We start from the raw sequence: 17514 nt of genomic DNA on the forward strand, positions 1-17514 counted from the left end.
ACTTCATTTATTTTTGTATTTATTTTATTTATTTTGTTTTGTTTTGTTTTTCAAGACAGGGTTTCTCCATATAGTTTTGGTACCTGTCCTGGAACTTGCTTTGTAGACCAGGCTGGCTCGAACTCACAGAGATCCGCCTGGCTCTGCATCTCAAACGCTGGGATTAAAGGAATGCATCACCAGCCGCCTGACCACTTTACTGTTTTTATTTTCATTTTTTCAGAGCTGAGGACGGAACCCAGGGCCTTGCATTTGCTAGGCAAACGCTCTTCCACAGAGCTAAATCCACAACCCCTACACTTTTCTGTTTTTAAAGCGTTTTTGAGCCAGGCAGTGGTTGCACACGCCTTTAATTCCAGGACTCAGGAGGCAGACACAGGTAGATCTCTTGAGTCTGCCTTGTCTACAGAGCAAGTTCCAGGGCTACACAGAGAAACCCTGTCTCGATAAACCAAAAGATTAAAAATTAAAAAAAAAAAAAAACCCACGTTCTGAAGCTGGAGAAGGGAATTTTCCATTTAGTTTATGGCAGTGGTTCTCAACCTTCCTAATGCTGAGTCCCTTTAATACAGTCCTCATGCTGTAATGACCTCCAACCATAAAATTATTTCATTGCTACTCCTAACTGTAATTCTTCGTACTGCTATGAATCCTATATGTAGGATGTCTGATGTGTGACCCCTGTCCTTCAACCCTGGGGTCGTGACCCACGTATTGAGAACCGCTGGTTTAGGGGACAAGGGAAAGAATGTAGCTCAATTGGTGGCAAGCAGAAAGCCCTGGCTGCATTCAGCTCTAGGCAAGGCATTAAACCCACGTGTTATGGTGCATGGTTATGAACTTGAGAGTTTGAGGCAGATGATTAGAAGATCAAAGTCACATTCTCTCCACTACATAGGGAGTCCAGGAAGCATAGTATACAAGAGCCTCTTTCTCAAAGGAAAAAAAAAAAAAAAAGGTATCTTTATTTTTATCCTTTGTTTTTTTCTTTTTAAATTTTTATTACACTTATTTACTATGCATATACATGTGCCACAGCATGTCACCATGTGGGACCAAGATCGAACTCAGGTCATCAGGTTAGGAAATGAGAGCCTTTACCTATTAAGCACTCTTTGGACCAGATTTGTTTTGTTTGTTGTTTTTGAAACCATGTGTCACCCTGCAGCTCATCTTTGCCACAAGATTCTCTTTACCTCAACCTCCGGAATGAGGGATTTACGGGCTGCACAAAAACATGCATAATCTCAGGCGTGGGTACTTTACGTCTCACATCAGGCCTGGCTACCTAGTAACCCACTCTCTAAACATTCTCTAAACGCTAAAGCAATTTCAAATGTCATTTAACTGAAGCGGAGGGCGGGGGGGGGGCACGTTTTTCAGTGATCTTTTGAATCCCCAAAAGCATAGAAGTTCTAAACATGAGCCATCTTGAATTCTATTCCCCGTAGGTCAAGCTATACGACCTGTTCTGCCTCCTATAGGCCAAAAAAAGTATTTCCCAACTACAGCCAAGGCTATTGGTCAGCCAGACACTCCTGGGTGGAGCTTCCAGGACGCAGGCTCCCAAAGGTGCAGCCTAACCTGACCTTTTGCGTCTTGACCTGGGTTCCGGCTCATCTTTTCAAAATTGATTGGCATCTAGTAGTAGACTGCCTTGCCTGCGCAAGATCCAGATTTCCCTGCACTAGGCGGAACACAGGTGCCCAGAGCGCCAGACTGCAGCCGCTCCGCCCGCGCCGTCTCACCTGTCTGCGCCGCACCCCGCATCTCTCTCCAGCCTCGCATCACCATCAACATGCTGGCAGTGAGGCTCCGCAGCCCCAGCGTCGACCCCGAGCCCTGCTGGCCACCGCAGCCACAAGGACCCAGCCCGGCCAAGCGCCGCCGCCTCCACGAGCCCGCCCGCCACGAGCCCCTGGCGCCGCCAGACATGGAAGCGCCCGCCGGACCCGCCAGCGACGCGCTCACCTCCGTGGTGTTCCTGGCCGCTGGCTGCGCCATGCAACTGCAGCTGGAAGACGTCGACCTGCTGCTGGAGCCCGAGCCCACCTCGGTCCTGCAAGTGTCGCTCCCTGGACACACCTTAATCCTCGTCCCCGAGGGCCTCCAGTCTTCCGCTCATCTTGGACAGCCTGGGTTCTGGTCCGCCAGCCCGCAGGAGGCGTCTCTCCTGGAAATGCCCCAGGACCACCTCGTCGTCTTCCCGCAGGGATCCTTCTGTGAGTACGTCTTAGACAGCTCCTACCAAGAGGACGCCTGTGAAGAAGATGTAGACTTGGGCTTCTTGGCGCCTTTGGCTAAACCTCTAGCTGATCAGGCCTCTGGGCTTCTTTCCTACACCAGGATGCCCAGTCCTTGGCCTCAGGGCCGCATCACAGAGCCACATGCTCCGATGGCCTCCTCTAATGCAGAGCGATATTCTCCTAGGTCTATCTGGGACCTGGACAGCTACCTGCTGGGACCCTTCCCTAGCTCACCGCTTCAGCCTCTGCCTCCATCTCCTCCTCCAAGTCCCCAAGAGCAGCGCCCTTCACGCCCTCCACACTCTCCACGGGCCCCATGCAAGGCCCGGAGGCGACTGTTCTGTGAATGAACTGCACCTCAAAAATTCTTGATGCCCCTCAAATAAGAGGTTTCTCTACTCCTAGATGCAAGGCACTAGGTTGCTTGTTTTAGGAATAAAAGTCCCACTCTCGCTGACACAAAGGACTGCAGACTCTTGCTGAGGGCCCTAACAGTCCTAGAAGTCCTAGTGGTAAATTCCCAACACCCTCTGTTTCCCTGTTTCTTGACTAACCAAGAATAAGTAGTTTTCTTATGCTCTCGGTGTCCTTTCGTGTTTTCTCATGACTTTTTGAAGATTTGGACATCACTCGCCTCCTTGGTGTTTCGGGCTGCTCTCCTAGGAAATTCCCCAATGCCATGATGAGCTGTGGTGGTTACTTAACTTGAATGTACGAGTTCTCAGCAATCTCCGTAGCTACTGGTCCAGTCTTCCTTTTCAGTCTCTTCGTTATAAATGCGATTTATGGTAAATTTTACCGGCTGTTTTCAGCATGCACTGCATTTGTTTTCTTTTTCTTTGCTTTGTTTTTAATTTTTATTTTGTTTTATTTATTTTTTTAGGCAAGATCTCACTATGTAGCTCTGACTGTCTTAGAACTCACTATGTAGAGCAGGCTGGCCTTGAACTCACAGAGATCCTCCTGCCTCTGCCTCCCAAGTGCTGGGATCAAAGTCCTGTGCCACTATCCCTGGCTTGCATCTGATGTTCACATCAAAATTTCACCAGTAAGAATTTGTTTTTGTTACTATTATTCCACATTATTTTATGTTTTAAATTCTGAAATGATTTTTTTCTCTGATAAACCTAATTTGTAACGTTGTGTATGCAATTACCATATTTGCCTTGTTTTATTTTTTATTTAATGTTACAGGTAAAGGTGAAGTTTACAAGATCATTCACAAACTCACAGCCATTCAGATTTACCAACCTACCTAACCAAATCTTTCCTCTCTGTTCTTGAGCTAACCAAAATTTTCATCTTGCTAGGGACTATATATCTGCTTTTAATTTCTTTTTGCATTAATGCAGATTTAAGCTAGGGTCTCACACAGGCTGGGCAAGCAGTCTAACACAATTTCATCCCTAGCTCTCTCCTTTTTATTTTGAAACAGGGTCTCAGTAAGTTGCCCAGGCTAACTTTGAACTCATTCTTTAGCCTAGACATACCTTGAATATAAAATCCTCTGCATCAGCCACCAGAGGAGCTGAGATTACAGGCCAGAGGGTAGCTCTTACACACGGCTTTTTTTTATTGTTTAGGTTATTATTGATGTGTATTTGGGTACATGTGTGTGAGTACAGGACCATGTGTGAGTACAGGACCATGTGTGAGTACAGGACCATGTGTGAGTGCAGGACAAGTGTGAGTACAAGACCAAGTGTGAGTACAGGACCAAGTGTGAGTACAGGACCAGTGTGAGTAGAGGACCATGTGTGAGTAGGACCATGTGTGAGTACAGGACCAAGTGTGAGTACAGGACCAAGTGTGCCATCACATGTCTGTGCCACAGCACACCTGTGGAAGTCAGAGGACAACTTGGAAATCAGTTCTTTCCTTCTACCATGAGTTGAGGGAATCGATTCAAGTCATCAAGCCTGTATAGTGAATACTTTTCCCCACTGATACCATCTCACCTGCCCAAAAAATATGCCTTAATAGTTATCTCCATGATGTCCATCCTCTCTTGGTTCTGTAAGCCTGAGCATGAGTTTGTGTGATAAATTTTTAGGATTTAATATTTGAAAATGTTTTAATTACATATTCATTTTTTTCTTCAAGATTCTAAAATTTACTTAGCCTGAAATAGAAATGGCTGAGTAAAAACCAATAGGCTGTAAACCACTGTATTTTTGTTTTTTGTTTTTTTTACAAAACTTTATTTTTAAATGCACAATAGACTCCAACACAATATTGCATTCTAAACGTTGGTGATGGTGGTGGTGAGGAGGACTGGCAGGGAATCCAGAAGTTTCAGTAGAAGTAGAAAGAATCAAGGGGCATCAGTATCTCAGTCCAAAAATAAATAAAAATAAATATCACTCTTGAAAAATCAGTCCTCTTGCAGTGTGGCACGCTTAATCCAGCACCGGAGGCAACAGTGATCTTTAGTTCGAGCCAGCCTGGCTCATGAGTTCCGGGCGCAGCTCACAGAGACCCTGTCTCGAAAAACCAAAAAAAAAAAAAAAACCTCTGTGCCTATGGCCAGGGCTCTTCCCTGTAGGCTTCGCTTTTAGCTCCTGGAGTTTCTTCTGCTCTTTTTGTCTGTTTCTGCCTAGAACTTTGCTCTATCTATCTCTTTAGCATGTCCCTTGGGCTGACCTGAGGCTTCTAACCACCTTTGCGGAAGATGTGGTGTCTCATACCTTCCCCAGCCTTGATGCTACACACAGTCACTCTTAATTCTCTCATTATCCTTGACTACATTAACTATATTCATTTAGTGTTTCACCATGTTCTTTTGTCTAAATAAATGATCATTTGCTGAACAAAATACTCTGTGAATGTTTTGGTTTGTGTGTTTTAGTTTGAGGGATTTGAGGTGTTTTTTTGTTTTGTGACAGGTGCTGTGGAGCCCAGGCTGGTCCTGCAGTCCGGATCCTCTTGCTTTAGCCTCCCAGGTCGCAGCATGACAGGTGTGTGCTACCCCATCTGGCTTCATTTTACCATACTTAAAGTGTTTGTTTGGCTTTTCATGTCTCATAGTTTGATTGTAGTGTGTCTACAAGGAGCTCTTTCTGTTTGGCTTGACTGAATGCAGTGGACTGTGGTTGTTGAAAAATTATCGTTTACCTGAAATCCCACAAAAAGACTTTGTCTCAGAGTATCTCACCCATCCTCAGGTTGAAAATGCAATCAAAGGCCAGGCGGTAGTAGTGCATGCCTTTAATCCCAGCACTCGGGAGGCAGAGGCAGGTGGATCTTTGTGAGTTCGAGGCCAGCCTGGTCTACAGAGCGAGATCCAGGAAAGGCGCAAAGCTACACAGAGAAACCCTGTCTTCAAAAACAAAAAAAAAAAAAAAAAAAAAAAGATAAAGAAAGAAAGAGAGAGAGAGAGAGAGAAAAAAGAAAATGCAATCAAATATATGATGGCAGTGCTCAGTCTGTCTCTTATGACTCATTGTATTAGTAACTTTTCAGTTATCTTGATAAGATATCATGATCAAAGAACATAAGGAGTTTATCTTAGCTTCTGATTCCAGAGGGCTGGAAATCACAATGACAGAGAAGGCAGGCATGGCTGCCAGAGCAATGGGCTGGCTCATAACATTTTCATCCACACACAGAAAGCCAAGAGAGAGCAGAAAGTAGGGTAAGGCTATCAACCCTCAAAGCCACTATCTTTAAATTAAAGCCACAGAGTCTTTAACTTTCCCTCTGACATTTCATAAGCCAGGCCCTCATCTTCTGCACTGCTCTAAACATTTTTATTTTCCCAGCTCCTAAAGAACATCCCACTGAGGTCTCAAAGCTCAATGGCTTTTCTAGCCCAAAGTTTTAAAGTCCTTCTACATTCCTTCCAAAAACATGGTCAGGTCTGTCACAGCAATACCCCACTATGCTGGTATCAACTTCTCTTAGTTAGGGTTTCTGTTGTTGTAAAAAAAAAAAAAAAAAAAAAAAAAAAAAAAAAAAAAAAAAAAAAAACACCATGACCAAAAAGCAACTTGGGGAGGAAAGGGTTTATTTGATTTATACTTCCACATAGCTGTTCATCACCAAAGGAAATCAGGACAGGAACTCAAATAGGACAGGAACCTGGTGGCAGGAGCTGAGGCAGAGGCTTGCTTCTTTGCCCAGGATCACCAGTCCAGGGATGACAGCATCCACAATGGGCTGGGCCCTCCCGCATTAATCACTAATTGAGAAAATGCTTTAAGCTGCATCTCATGGAGGCATTTTCTCAACTGAGGCTCCTTCGTCTCTGATGAATCTAGCTTGTATCAAGTTGACACAAAACCAACCAGTACAGTCGCCCTGTAACCTACTTCCCTCTAGCAAAATTCCACTTCTTAAAGATTCCAGAATCTCCCCAAATAGTGCCTCCAACTGGGGACTAAGTGAGCAAACCAATGAACCTGTGGGGGGGGGGCATTTCTCTATCAAGTCACCATACTCATAATATCCTAACATGTTTATAACATAATTACTATTCATTAATTCCTCTCAGGATTCTATTAATAATATATTTGTAAGAGAATTCACATTTCAAGATCACATTAGTTTTTCCAAGATGTTTATGTCCTTATTTCAAAAATTCCCCTTAAAGTCATAGGCTTGTTTTGTGGATGTTACTTTACTACATTTTACCTTTTTTGTAAATGTGTTTATTCTTCATATTGGATTACTTCATTGTTCAACAGTTTTCTTTTTCATCCTGTATTTTTTTTTTACCTTTTATTGAATCTTTGTGGATTTCACATCATACAGTCTGATCCCACTCATCTCCCCATCTCCTCACATCTGCCCTCTGTCCTTACAACACCCTCACCCCCAAATCAAAACCAAATTTAAAAGAAAAACCAAGAATCAAATACAACAAAACTAAAAGAATAATCTTGGTTAAAAACACACACACACACACACACACACACACACACACACACACACACACACAAGAAGAATCTTGTTGTAGAAGCTGTGGTGTGGTCCGTTGATACGCACAGTTTACCTTTAGTCCTTTTGTGCTTACTTATAAGTGTTCATTGCCATGAATCATTGGTCAGCCTCGAGGCCTCTGGTTTTTGAGCTCTCACTGGGACTCCTCAAGGATTTCCTGTTGTTGTCTTGTGTCATTAAGATCCTGCTGTTTTGGATCTATAGGTTCGTCACCTTCACATGTTCCAGCAGTTCACAGGTGGATGCTGGGGTGGGCCTTCACATGCTCCAACAGTTCACAGGTGGATGCTGGGGTGGGCCATCACATGCTCCAACAGTTCACAGGTGGATGTTGGGGTGGGCCATCACATGCTCCAACAGTTCACAGGTGGATGTTGGGGTGGGCCTTCACATGCTCTAACAGTTCATAGGTGGATGTTGGGGTGGGCCTTCACATGCTCCAACAGTTCACAGGTGGATGCTGGGGTGGGCCATCCTGCATTTTTAATTCTTTCACTTGCACATATGCAGCTCACTCCCCTGTGGAAGGTTTGCAGCTTGTCTCTAGAAAATACATATCCAACAGTGAAGCAATTCCACAGTTACTTGTCACAGTTCGTTTCACCATGGGCAGATGTTCAGCTCCTCATAGGAATGGAAATCTTAATAACCAGAACTTTTATTCCCAGTTCAAGGAATACATTAAAATGTCAACTTGTGAGCCAACAACTGGATTTGCTCCTCATGTTCTGGTTCCTATTTAGGATAGAGGTGAGAGTTGTACCTTTCTTTGAAAAATAGGTGTTGGTTATAAAAGCTATTCATGCTATTAGCCAGTGGGAAAATTTACCTGCTACAATACTAACCTGCCAGGCAAGATACACCCACTGGTGCCGGGCAGTGGTGGCGCACGCCTTTAATCCCAGCACTCGGGAGGCAGAGCCAGGTGGATCTCTGTGAGTTCAAGGCCAGCCTGGGCTACCAAGTGAGTCACAGGAAAGGCGCAAAGCTACACAGAAACCCTGTCTCGGAAAAAAAAAAAAAAAACAAAAACAAAACAAAAAAAAAAGATACACCCACTGGTACAATATTGGTTTGAAGGATTGTGGGGGTAAACAACTAATTTTGCATTGGCTTTGAGGGTCATTCCACAGGAAGGAATTCATGCCTGGAATACAATAAGCTTGATCAAAATCCGTGGCTTGGAAGTTATAGGCCCTAGAGTAGAATCCAATGCTGTTATATTAATAATGGGCATGCTGTCAAACTGCCTTCTAAACATTGATATTTATGCATATAGGTTATGGTGCCTTCAGCCTTGGTCAAGGGAAGCTTCTCTCTGCAGTGGTTAGCAGCTGGTACAGAAACCCACACCTATTAAAGTGCTAAGAATAAGTGAGTATCTTGTGTCGGCCCTTACGTGACATCTCTATCAGCTGCACCCCCACATCCTCCATGATCAAACCTTAGGCAACACCACAAAAGGAGGAGCACTACGAAATGCTGACTTATGAACATTATGTGACCACTGCAACTCATGAACTCTCTGTAGCTATGGTTACCTGCACAAGACATGCACAGGATGTAGCCCATGAGGTCAGTCAACACTACAACAGTGGCATCAACTGAACTCAGTGGGTTACAGGGGGAAGAAGAGGGGAGGATGAGAAGACGTGAAGTGGGAAGGGGGACGTGGTAGAGGTGCCTAGGGAGAATAAGGAGGAGTTGGAAGTGGATGTGAACAAGATACATTGTTTGTATGTGTGAGATTGTCAAAGAATACCTAAAAGACACTGTTAAAATGAATAAAACAAAATAGAGCTGGCATGTCTTATGTTGTGGGTTATTTTTTTTCTTGAACTTTATAAAGAAAAGGGGTTTATTTTGCTGGTAACTTTTAGAGATTGAAGAGCACGGGACAAACATCTGAACGTCTCTAGAGAGGGCCTTCTGGCTGTGTGAAACATGGCAGATGAAATAACTAAGAGACCATGAGGCGATGCAGGGAGCAAGAGAATGTGGTGACCTGCTTTTCTCTTTTTGTGACAGCCACTTTTGCAAAATCGGGTTCCTGTGAGAGCCTCAGTCTTTTTGAGAGTCATGCCTCCAACACTCTAATTAGCTTCCACAAGGCCTCTGAGTTGGTTCCCATTCTCGAGGTCTGAACAAAATAGCTACAAAAGCAATTTTAAAAAAGGAGGGTTGGAATGTTGGAGAGGATGTGGAGCAAAGGGAACACTCCTCCACTGTTGGTGGGAATGTAAACTTGTACAACCACTGTGGAAATCAGTATGGCGGTTTCTCAGAAAATTAGGAATCGAACTACCTCAAGACCCAGCCATCCCACTCTTGGGCATATACCCAAGGAATGCTGATTCATACATAAAGATACATGCTCAGCTATGTTCATAGCACTATTTGTAATAGTCAGAACCTGGAAACAACCTAGATGCCCATCAATGGAAGAATGGATGAGAAAAAAATGTGGTGCATATACACAATGGAGTATCAGAGAGAAAAACAATGAAAGCATGAAATTTGCATGCAAATGGATGGAACTAGAAAAAAATCATCCTGAGTGAGGTAACCCAAACCCAGAAAGACAGTCATGGTATGTACTCACTCATAAGTGGATTCTAGATATAAAATAAAGAACAATCAGACCACAACCCATAGAACCATAGAGGCTATATATATAGCATGGAGGTCCCTAGGACGACTGTGGCTTATAATAAATTTCAGTTTTACTCAATTATTGAAAAAAATAGCCAAATGAATGGAAACATATGAACTATGAACCAAAGACTGAGGGCCCCCAGCTGGATCGGGCCCTCTGAATAGGTGAGACAGTTGATTGGCTTGATCAGTTTGGGAGGCAACTAGGCAGTGGGACCAAGTCCTGTGCTCATTGCATGAGTTGGCTGTTTGAAACCTGGAGCTTATGCAGGGACGCTTGGCTCAGTCTGGGAGGAAGGGACTGGACCTGCCTGGACGGAGTCTACCAGGTTGATCGCAGTCCTCAGGGAGGATTTGCCATGGAGGAGGTGGGAATGGGGGGTAGGTTGGGGGTAAGGGGAAGGGTGGGAGTGGGGAGAATAGGGGAACCCGTGGCTGATATGTAGAACTGAATGGTATTGTAAAATAAAAAAAATAAAATAAATAAAATTTAAAAAAAAGAGGGTTGGTTTTTGGCTCACAGTTCAGATATACAATCCATCTGGGTGGGGAATAGCAGGAGCTCGAAGCAGCTGGTTCCATCGTGTTTGTTTAGGACAGTGAGGGATGAATAATGCCACTCAGCTCGCTTCCCCTTTTCATTGCATCCCAGTCCAAGGAGCGGAGCTGCCTGCATCTAGGATCAGTTTTCTCACCTCAATCCAGTAGAAAACCCCTCACAGAAATTACTGTGAATACATTTCCATGGTAATTCTAAACCCCATCAAATGGCAATCAATATTAACCATCACAGCTCCGCGCTCCCTTGTAAACTTGATACGGACCGAACACATCACTTTTAGTTGGTAACTTTTCATCTGTTGGTCCCGTATATTCATGACCATACACCAAAATGCCTTCAGTCCAACTTAAAAAGTCTCCACGGTCTTTAAGGGTTCTGATACAGTTCACACGTACAGTTGCCTCTTCTGAAACTCAGTTTCTTAACGGTGAGGCCCTATGATGCCCAAAAGGAATTCGCACACAATAACAGACTAAACATTATCATCCCCATAGGGAGGAACAAGGGTACAGAAACGACAGATAGGAGTGAAGACCACGTAAAGCCCAGCAGGGCAAATACCAAATCCTGAAGCTTGTGTCCAGAATCTAGGGTTTCAGATTAAACCACATGGACCCCAAAGACATAAAAAGCAGTAGTCCTCCATCTCTGCTGCCTGTAGTGGACGTAGCCTTTTTCTTAGGCTGGTTCCACTTCTAGCTTACAACTTTCCTCGGGAGAAACCTCATGGTGTGGATGTACTGACACCCTGGGATCTCCACCACAAACAAGACTTCACTTTCAGAGCTTGGGACTTCCTTGAAGGGGCTCCTTTCAGGGACTCTGCTCGAATGATACCTGTCTCAGAAGCCTCTAGGATTATTGCACAAGCCTCTATGGCATCCTCGGAGTCATCAAAAGATTTAGTGCTCTTGGTGCAAGGCCCAGAAGCGCCTCTACTAGGAAAAAAAGGACTGTTCTCCAGACACACAGCACCTTGGACACTCACCAGGCTATCCAATGGATTCGCAGTGCCACTCCAGACACCCAGTAACCTAATATCCATCCTATCTGCACACAGGTGCTTTTTGCTGCCCACTATCTTCAGAAAGAATGGAGATACTAGATTTCAACGGAAATAAAAAGAGCTGCCTTTCAGAACCACAAAAACTGCTTGCCAATTCAAGGCTTCATCTCAAAACCTTCCAAATCCCCCTCATTTGCATCGCTGCCTCCCTGGACAGACACTCTCAGGGTCCCCTATTTCAACAGAACCAAGAGTACTGGGTTTGCTACGCTACCACTGTCCTTTCTGTGTCCCCAGACTGGATGGAGACTTGGCCTTGCCTTCGGCCTCTTGGACAGTTCAAGCTGCTGCTCCTCCTGGAGCCAACAAACAACCCAGTGGGAGAAGGTGGGTCCTAGCCCTGAGTGTATGATGCTTCTCTGCTTCTTCCCAACCATCCCTTAACCTGCTGGAACAGTATTCCCTTATCTATCTCCTCAGCACAACCAAGCCTACACAGGGGAATGCCATCTCAGAAGACAAGGCTAACAAACAAACAAAAAGACAGCTACTTAAGGAAGCAGTTTGGGGTAGGAGAGCTGCCATGTGCCTTTAGCTCCCAGCCCTTGAACTAGATGCTAGCAGATCTCTCTGAACTTGAGATGGCTCTACAACAAAAAACTACAGTTTCATGACTTTTTGTTTTGGTTTGGTTTTTGGTTTTTTGACACAGGGTTTCTCTGTGTAGCTTTGGTGTCTATCCAGGATCTCCCTCTGTAGACCAGGCTGGCCTGGAACTCACAGAGATCCACCTGGCTCTGCCTCCTAAGTGCTGGGATTAAAGGCGTGAACCACCTCCGCACAGCCAATGACTTATTTTTGAAATGCTGTTTTCAAGAGCAATGTTTGTAATTCCAATTTCAACTACAAAGTAATAAAGTTTCTGGACCCAAGTTTGTGAGGCTGTGTAAAGGAGTTCATGAGAGAGAGTGTGTTTGTGTGTGTCTATGGGTTTGTATTTGAGAAAGAGCACAATAAAAACACAAAAATCCAAGGGGACAGTGTGAACTCAAATACTGGTTGAAAATTAGCCTGATAGGGAAATGGAGGGTCACACATTCCCAAAGACCCAACAATATGAAACAATATCAAACAAATCGTCCTAAATATGAAACAATAAGATATGAATTGTGTGAAATTGCATCTGCTTACCCATATCAAGATCAAAAGGTATCTTTAAAAATTAAAAAGTCAGTAGAACAAACAACAAAGGAATGCACACACACACACACACACACACACACACACACACACACAAATAAGCACCTGGAAGTGATGGGGTTCAATGGGAAAAGGTAATTTTTTAGTAAGATATGACAGGACCATCATATTTCAAATGAAAAGTGAAATTGAATAACTATCTGGTGGTTTTAATAATCCATTCCATCCAGATATGAGGTTAAATTGTGCTGGGTGTGGTGGCCCATGCTTCCAACAGCAGCAGGGAGGACACTGAGAGAAGAATAGGAAGGGTTCAGGTCAACACTGGCCACACTGACCTTTGGTAAACCTGACAGAGAGGTAAGCTGGGAAAGGTAACATGTGAAACTATGAGGAGCAACTGAGCGTGGCTGTGCATGCCCGTAATCCAGGTGAGGGCAGCTGGATCAGGAGTTGGAGCCCACACACAGCTACACAGGAAGGTCAAGGGCAATGGGGGCTACAAGGGACAGTGTCAAAGAGATCAAAAAGTAAAGAGGGACCGGAGAGATGGTTCAACCCTTAGAGTAGTGATTCTCAACCCATGGGGAGAGGCCACGTTGAAGGTTCAGAGGTCCCATGTCAGGCATACTGCAGAGCAGATATTTACAAAGTAGTTCATTACAGTAGTAAAATTACAGTCATGAAATAGCAACAGAAATAATTTTAGGGTTGTGAGTCCTCAATACATGAGGAACTGTTTGAAGGGTCCCAGCATTAGGACAGTGGTGAACCATTCACTTAGAAGGACTGTCTGCTCTTGTAGCATCCACGGGATGGCACTTAACCACCTGTAACTACAGTTCCTGAAGATCTCTAATACCCTCTTCTCTCCAGGCTCTTCTATGCCCCAAGTGTATGTACACTACCAAAGATCTACAAACATGCACATAAGCCAATGAAATATAAAAAAAGGTTTGACATAAAGAATGAAAAAAAAATCAGATTAAGAACTTCTTCTACAGGGAGTGTGTGGTGTCTAGTCTTGGTTGTCATCTTGATTACATCTTGAATTAACTAAACCCCCAGAGGTCAAGTATGCCTGTGAGGGATTTTTCTTGATTGAACCATTTGAGGTGGGAAGTATAGCTGAATATTTTCTGAGTCCCGCCCAGTCCACAGCCGCCTAGACCCAAGTAAACACACAGAGGCTTATATTAATTAAAACTTCCCAGCCATTAGCTCAGGCTTACTATTGACTACCTCTTACACTTAAATTCAGCCCATTTCTGTTAATCTGTATGTCATCAAGTGTTCCGTGGCTTTATCTGTGTGTCATCACATGCTGCTCCCTGCACAGCAGGCTGGTGTCCTCTGTCACTGCCTTCCTCTGCCCAGAATTCTCCTTTTCTTACTTCCTGTCTGGCTACTGGCCAATCAGCATTTTATTTATCAACCAATCAGAACAACATAGATTCACAGCATACAGAACATCCCACAGCATGGTGGACCCAATCTGAATCTGGTTCTTTAGAGGTGGAAAGATCCCCAACACATCAGGAGAAGGAAGGTGAACCCCACAGGAAGGAACATGCACCCCAGTGTTTGAGAGGTAGAGACAGTCAATCAGAAGTCCAAGGTTATCCTCACTGCATAGTGTGTTTTGGGCCAGTTGGGTTGGGTACATGACACTCTTGCTGAAAAGAAATGCTGAAAGTATTTCTAAAGTCCTTAGAGTACTTTGAGGGATAAATAGGAAAAGGAACAGAGCCAGCAAGAAGAGAGTCATGGGGCATGAATGAAATCAAGGTCTATTTTACACATGTATGAGAATGTCCTAAGGAAACCCAGTATTATGTATAGCTGTTAGGGGGAGGAGAGAAACAGATGGAAGGAAGACTTTTGGGAGAACTTCTCCAAAAAGATCACTCAGCAGGGCAGACAGAATCAGCACATGACTGTCTCCCTCTTTCAACAGAATTCTCCAATATACATCCATAATGCCATGTAGTAGATTTATTGACATACTATTTAAAAGGTAAGAAACATTCAATGGCTGGGCAGTGGTGGCGCACGCCTTTAATCTCAGCACTTGGGAGGCAGAGTCAGAGAAATCTCTGTGAGTTCCAGGCCAGCCTGGTCTACAGAGCAAGATCCAGGACAGGCACCAAGCTACACAAGAGAAAGCCTGTCTCGAAAAACCAAAAAAAAATTAAAAATTAAAAAGAATGAAAGAAAATAAAAAGAAACATTCAATAAATATGCAAATGAAAAAGCATGGTAACCTCACCCATCAGGATCTTAGGCCTACATCTTGAGTAGGCCAGATGGATTACCTGACCCCTGTTAGATATAAACAAAGAAATAAGTAGATAAGTAAGTAAATAACCAAACAAACAGGCCCAATAAGGGGCTGGGCTTGGCCCTTAGCTCTAGTGTTTGTCTGGCCTGTATGAGGATGAGCTCCTCCCACAGGGGAAGGTAAAGAGAGAGGAGGAGGGAAGAGAGAGAGAGAGAGAGAGAGAGAGAGAGAGAGAGAGAGAGAGAGAGAGTCATAAAGAGTAAAACTGGTTTCAGGTGTCAGACACAGGGCATAACAATAATAGAACAAGAAAAAAATATCAAAGATGCCACTTACAAATTAAGCAGGACTATGCTTAACTTCCATTTTTAAAACAAACGAGGTTTTAATTTTGAAAGATTTCTTTTTCACCCGACGACCTTTGAGGATAAACTAATCATGTCTTAGAGACATGGTATCATGGGTCCAGCCTAGCCTGGAATTTGCCTTTTCCACAGACTGGCCTAGTACTCCCCATGCAGCAGGCTGGCCTTGAACTCCTGATCTCCCTGTCCTTGTCTCCCAACTTCTGGGGTTAGGGATGTTCTAAAGTACTCACGCTAATACTTTTTTAAATTTCTTTTTGGGGATCGAACCCATTGGCCTCCAGCATGTGAGACAAACACTCTATCCTTGGGGTATTTTCTTAGATCAATTCTTTGCTCGTGATACCATATAAATCTGATATCAATTTTTGATTAAATTAAAAAATAGCCATATACAAAAATGTAGCCACTGTTTTTTATTAGCAACCTTGACCTTCAACGAACAACTCAAGTTTCACTTTGTTAATTTCCATTTCCGTTTTATTTTGGAATGAAGAAAACTTTTAAAACTTGGTATGTGGGGATGGGGCAAAGAATCCATGAGAATGTAGGAAGGGGTTGGGAAAACGGTTTTCCTGTTTCTATCTGTTGCCAAAAATCAGGCTATACAAACAATAAAGACACGCCAAGGTCGATTTCTCTCGACCACCACCCAATAACACCTGTGCGCATGCACACTGGCATAGGGTGGGTTCTTGAAGGTTAAGGGTCACACCTTGCCTGGGCCCCGCCCTGCCTCAGTGGGGCTTTCTTGGAAGCCAGGCTTAAAAAGGGAACTGTGGTCCTCTCCAAACACTCTTGATCAGTCAGTCATCCTGATCACATCTCTCTCCGTGAAGGTCCAGAGTCTCTTGCAGAGAAGCCAGACGACAGCTGTCCCTGAAGGAAGACCTCCAGCAGAGTCCATCAGCAGCATCGGACCTTGTCTTGCAACTCTCTCCTCAAGTGCCAACGCCGCATAATGCCAGGAATGTGGCCCCACAGCCCCACCAACAACCCGCTGCCCTGTTGTGCACCACAACCAGAAGGACCCAAACCTGCCAAGTGCCGACGCCTCCACGAGTGAACCTGCCCGGGATCGCAGGCACAGCCAGACCTGGAAGCGCCCACCAGACCTGCCAGCAAGCAGCTCACCAGCACCATGTTCCTGCCTCCTGGCCTTGCCCTGAAACTCCATCTGGAACGGGGAGACCTGCTGCTGGAGCCCCAAGCCAGATTCGGTCCTGAGAGTGACGCTCCCTGGACACACCATCATCATGGTGCCCGAGGATCTCCGGGATTCCGACCAGCCTGGACATCGTGGCTTCTTGCCCTCCAGCCGCAGGAGGCCGCTGTCCTGGAAATGCCTCAGGACCACCAGGTCAGCCTCTAGCAGGATCCTGGGCACAGCTGTATCAGACACGCAAGGCTGGGGAAACGCCTCTGACCCACATGGAGACACTCAAGGAGGCTTAGGAGACTTCCTGAGGCCTATGCCATGGATGAATGCTCAAGCTGAACCCGATTGGGACATGAGAGTGACGTTCCCTGGACACACCATCATGGTGCCTGAGAATCTCTAGGACTCCACACAGACTGCACAGCCTGGCATCTGGGCAGACAGCCAGCTGGAACCCACTCTCCTGGAATTGCCCCTGGACCACCAGGTCAGCCTCTACGGGGGATCCTCCAGCACATCTCTATCAGACACGCAAGGCTGGGGAAATGCCTCTGACCCACATGAAGACTCTCAAGGAGGCTTAGGAGACTTCCTGAGGCCTATGCCATGGATGAATGCTCAAGCTGAACCCGATTGGGACATGAGAGTGACGTTCCCTGGACACACAATCATGGTGCCTGAGAATCTCTAGGACTCCACACAGACTGCACTGCCTGGCTTCTGGACCTCCAGACAGCAGGAGGCCGCTCTCCTTGAAATGCCCCTCGACCACCAGGTCAGCCCCCAGTGTGGATCCTCCAGCACATCTTAGTTAGATACCCAAAGCTGGGGAAACACCTCTGAACCACATGAAAACACTCAAGGAGGCTTAGGAGACTTCCTGAAGCCTATGCCATGGATGAATGCTCAAGCCAAGCCGGATTGGGACATGAGTGTAACTCTCCCTGGACACACCATCATGGTGCTCGTGGATATCCAGAACTCTACACAGACTGTACAGCCTGACATCTGGCCCACCAGCCAGCTGGAGGCTGCTCTCCTGAAATTACCCCTGGACCACCATGTCATCCTCCAGCAAAACGGTATTAGACACCCAAGG

At 45.0% G+C, this 17514-nt stretch overlaps 1 protein-coding gene and 1 pseudogene across 1 annotated transcript; one reads left to right on the forward strand and one right to left on the reverse strand.

Annotated features, from left to right (window-relative positions):
* Positions 1 to 1798: 1798 nt before the first annotated feature.
* LOC114691004 (proline-rich protein 23A3-like) lies at positions 1799 to 2596 on the forward strand. Its single transcript, XM_028866071.1, has one exon. It carries the CDS (start codon positions 1799 to 1801, stop codon positions 2594 to 2596), a length of 798 nt encoding a protein of 265 aa, XP_028721904.1.
* Positions 2597 to 16058: 13462 nt separating this feature from the next.
* LOC114693569 overlaps positions 16059 to 17514 on the reverse strand; it is a 52372-nt pseudogene continuing 50916 nt past the window's right edge.

Source organism: Peromyscus leucopus, chromosome 7 (assembly GCF_004664715.2).
Source record: "Peromyscus leucopus breed LL Stock chromosome 7, UCI_PerLeu_2.1, whole genome shotgun sequence".
Lineage (NCBI taxonomy): Eukaryota > Metazoa > Chordata > Mammalia > Rodentia > Cricetidae > Peromyscus > Peromyscus leucopus.

What these genes read in the sequence shown, in the direction of transcription:
- LOC114691004 (XM_028866071.1), top strand. Translation starts at nt 1,799, where the DNA reads ATGCTGGCAGTGAGGCTCCGCAGCCCCAGCGTCGACCCCGAGCCCTGC.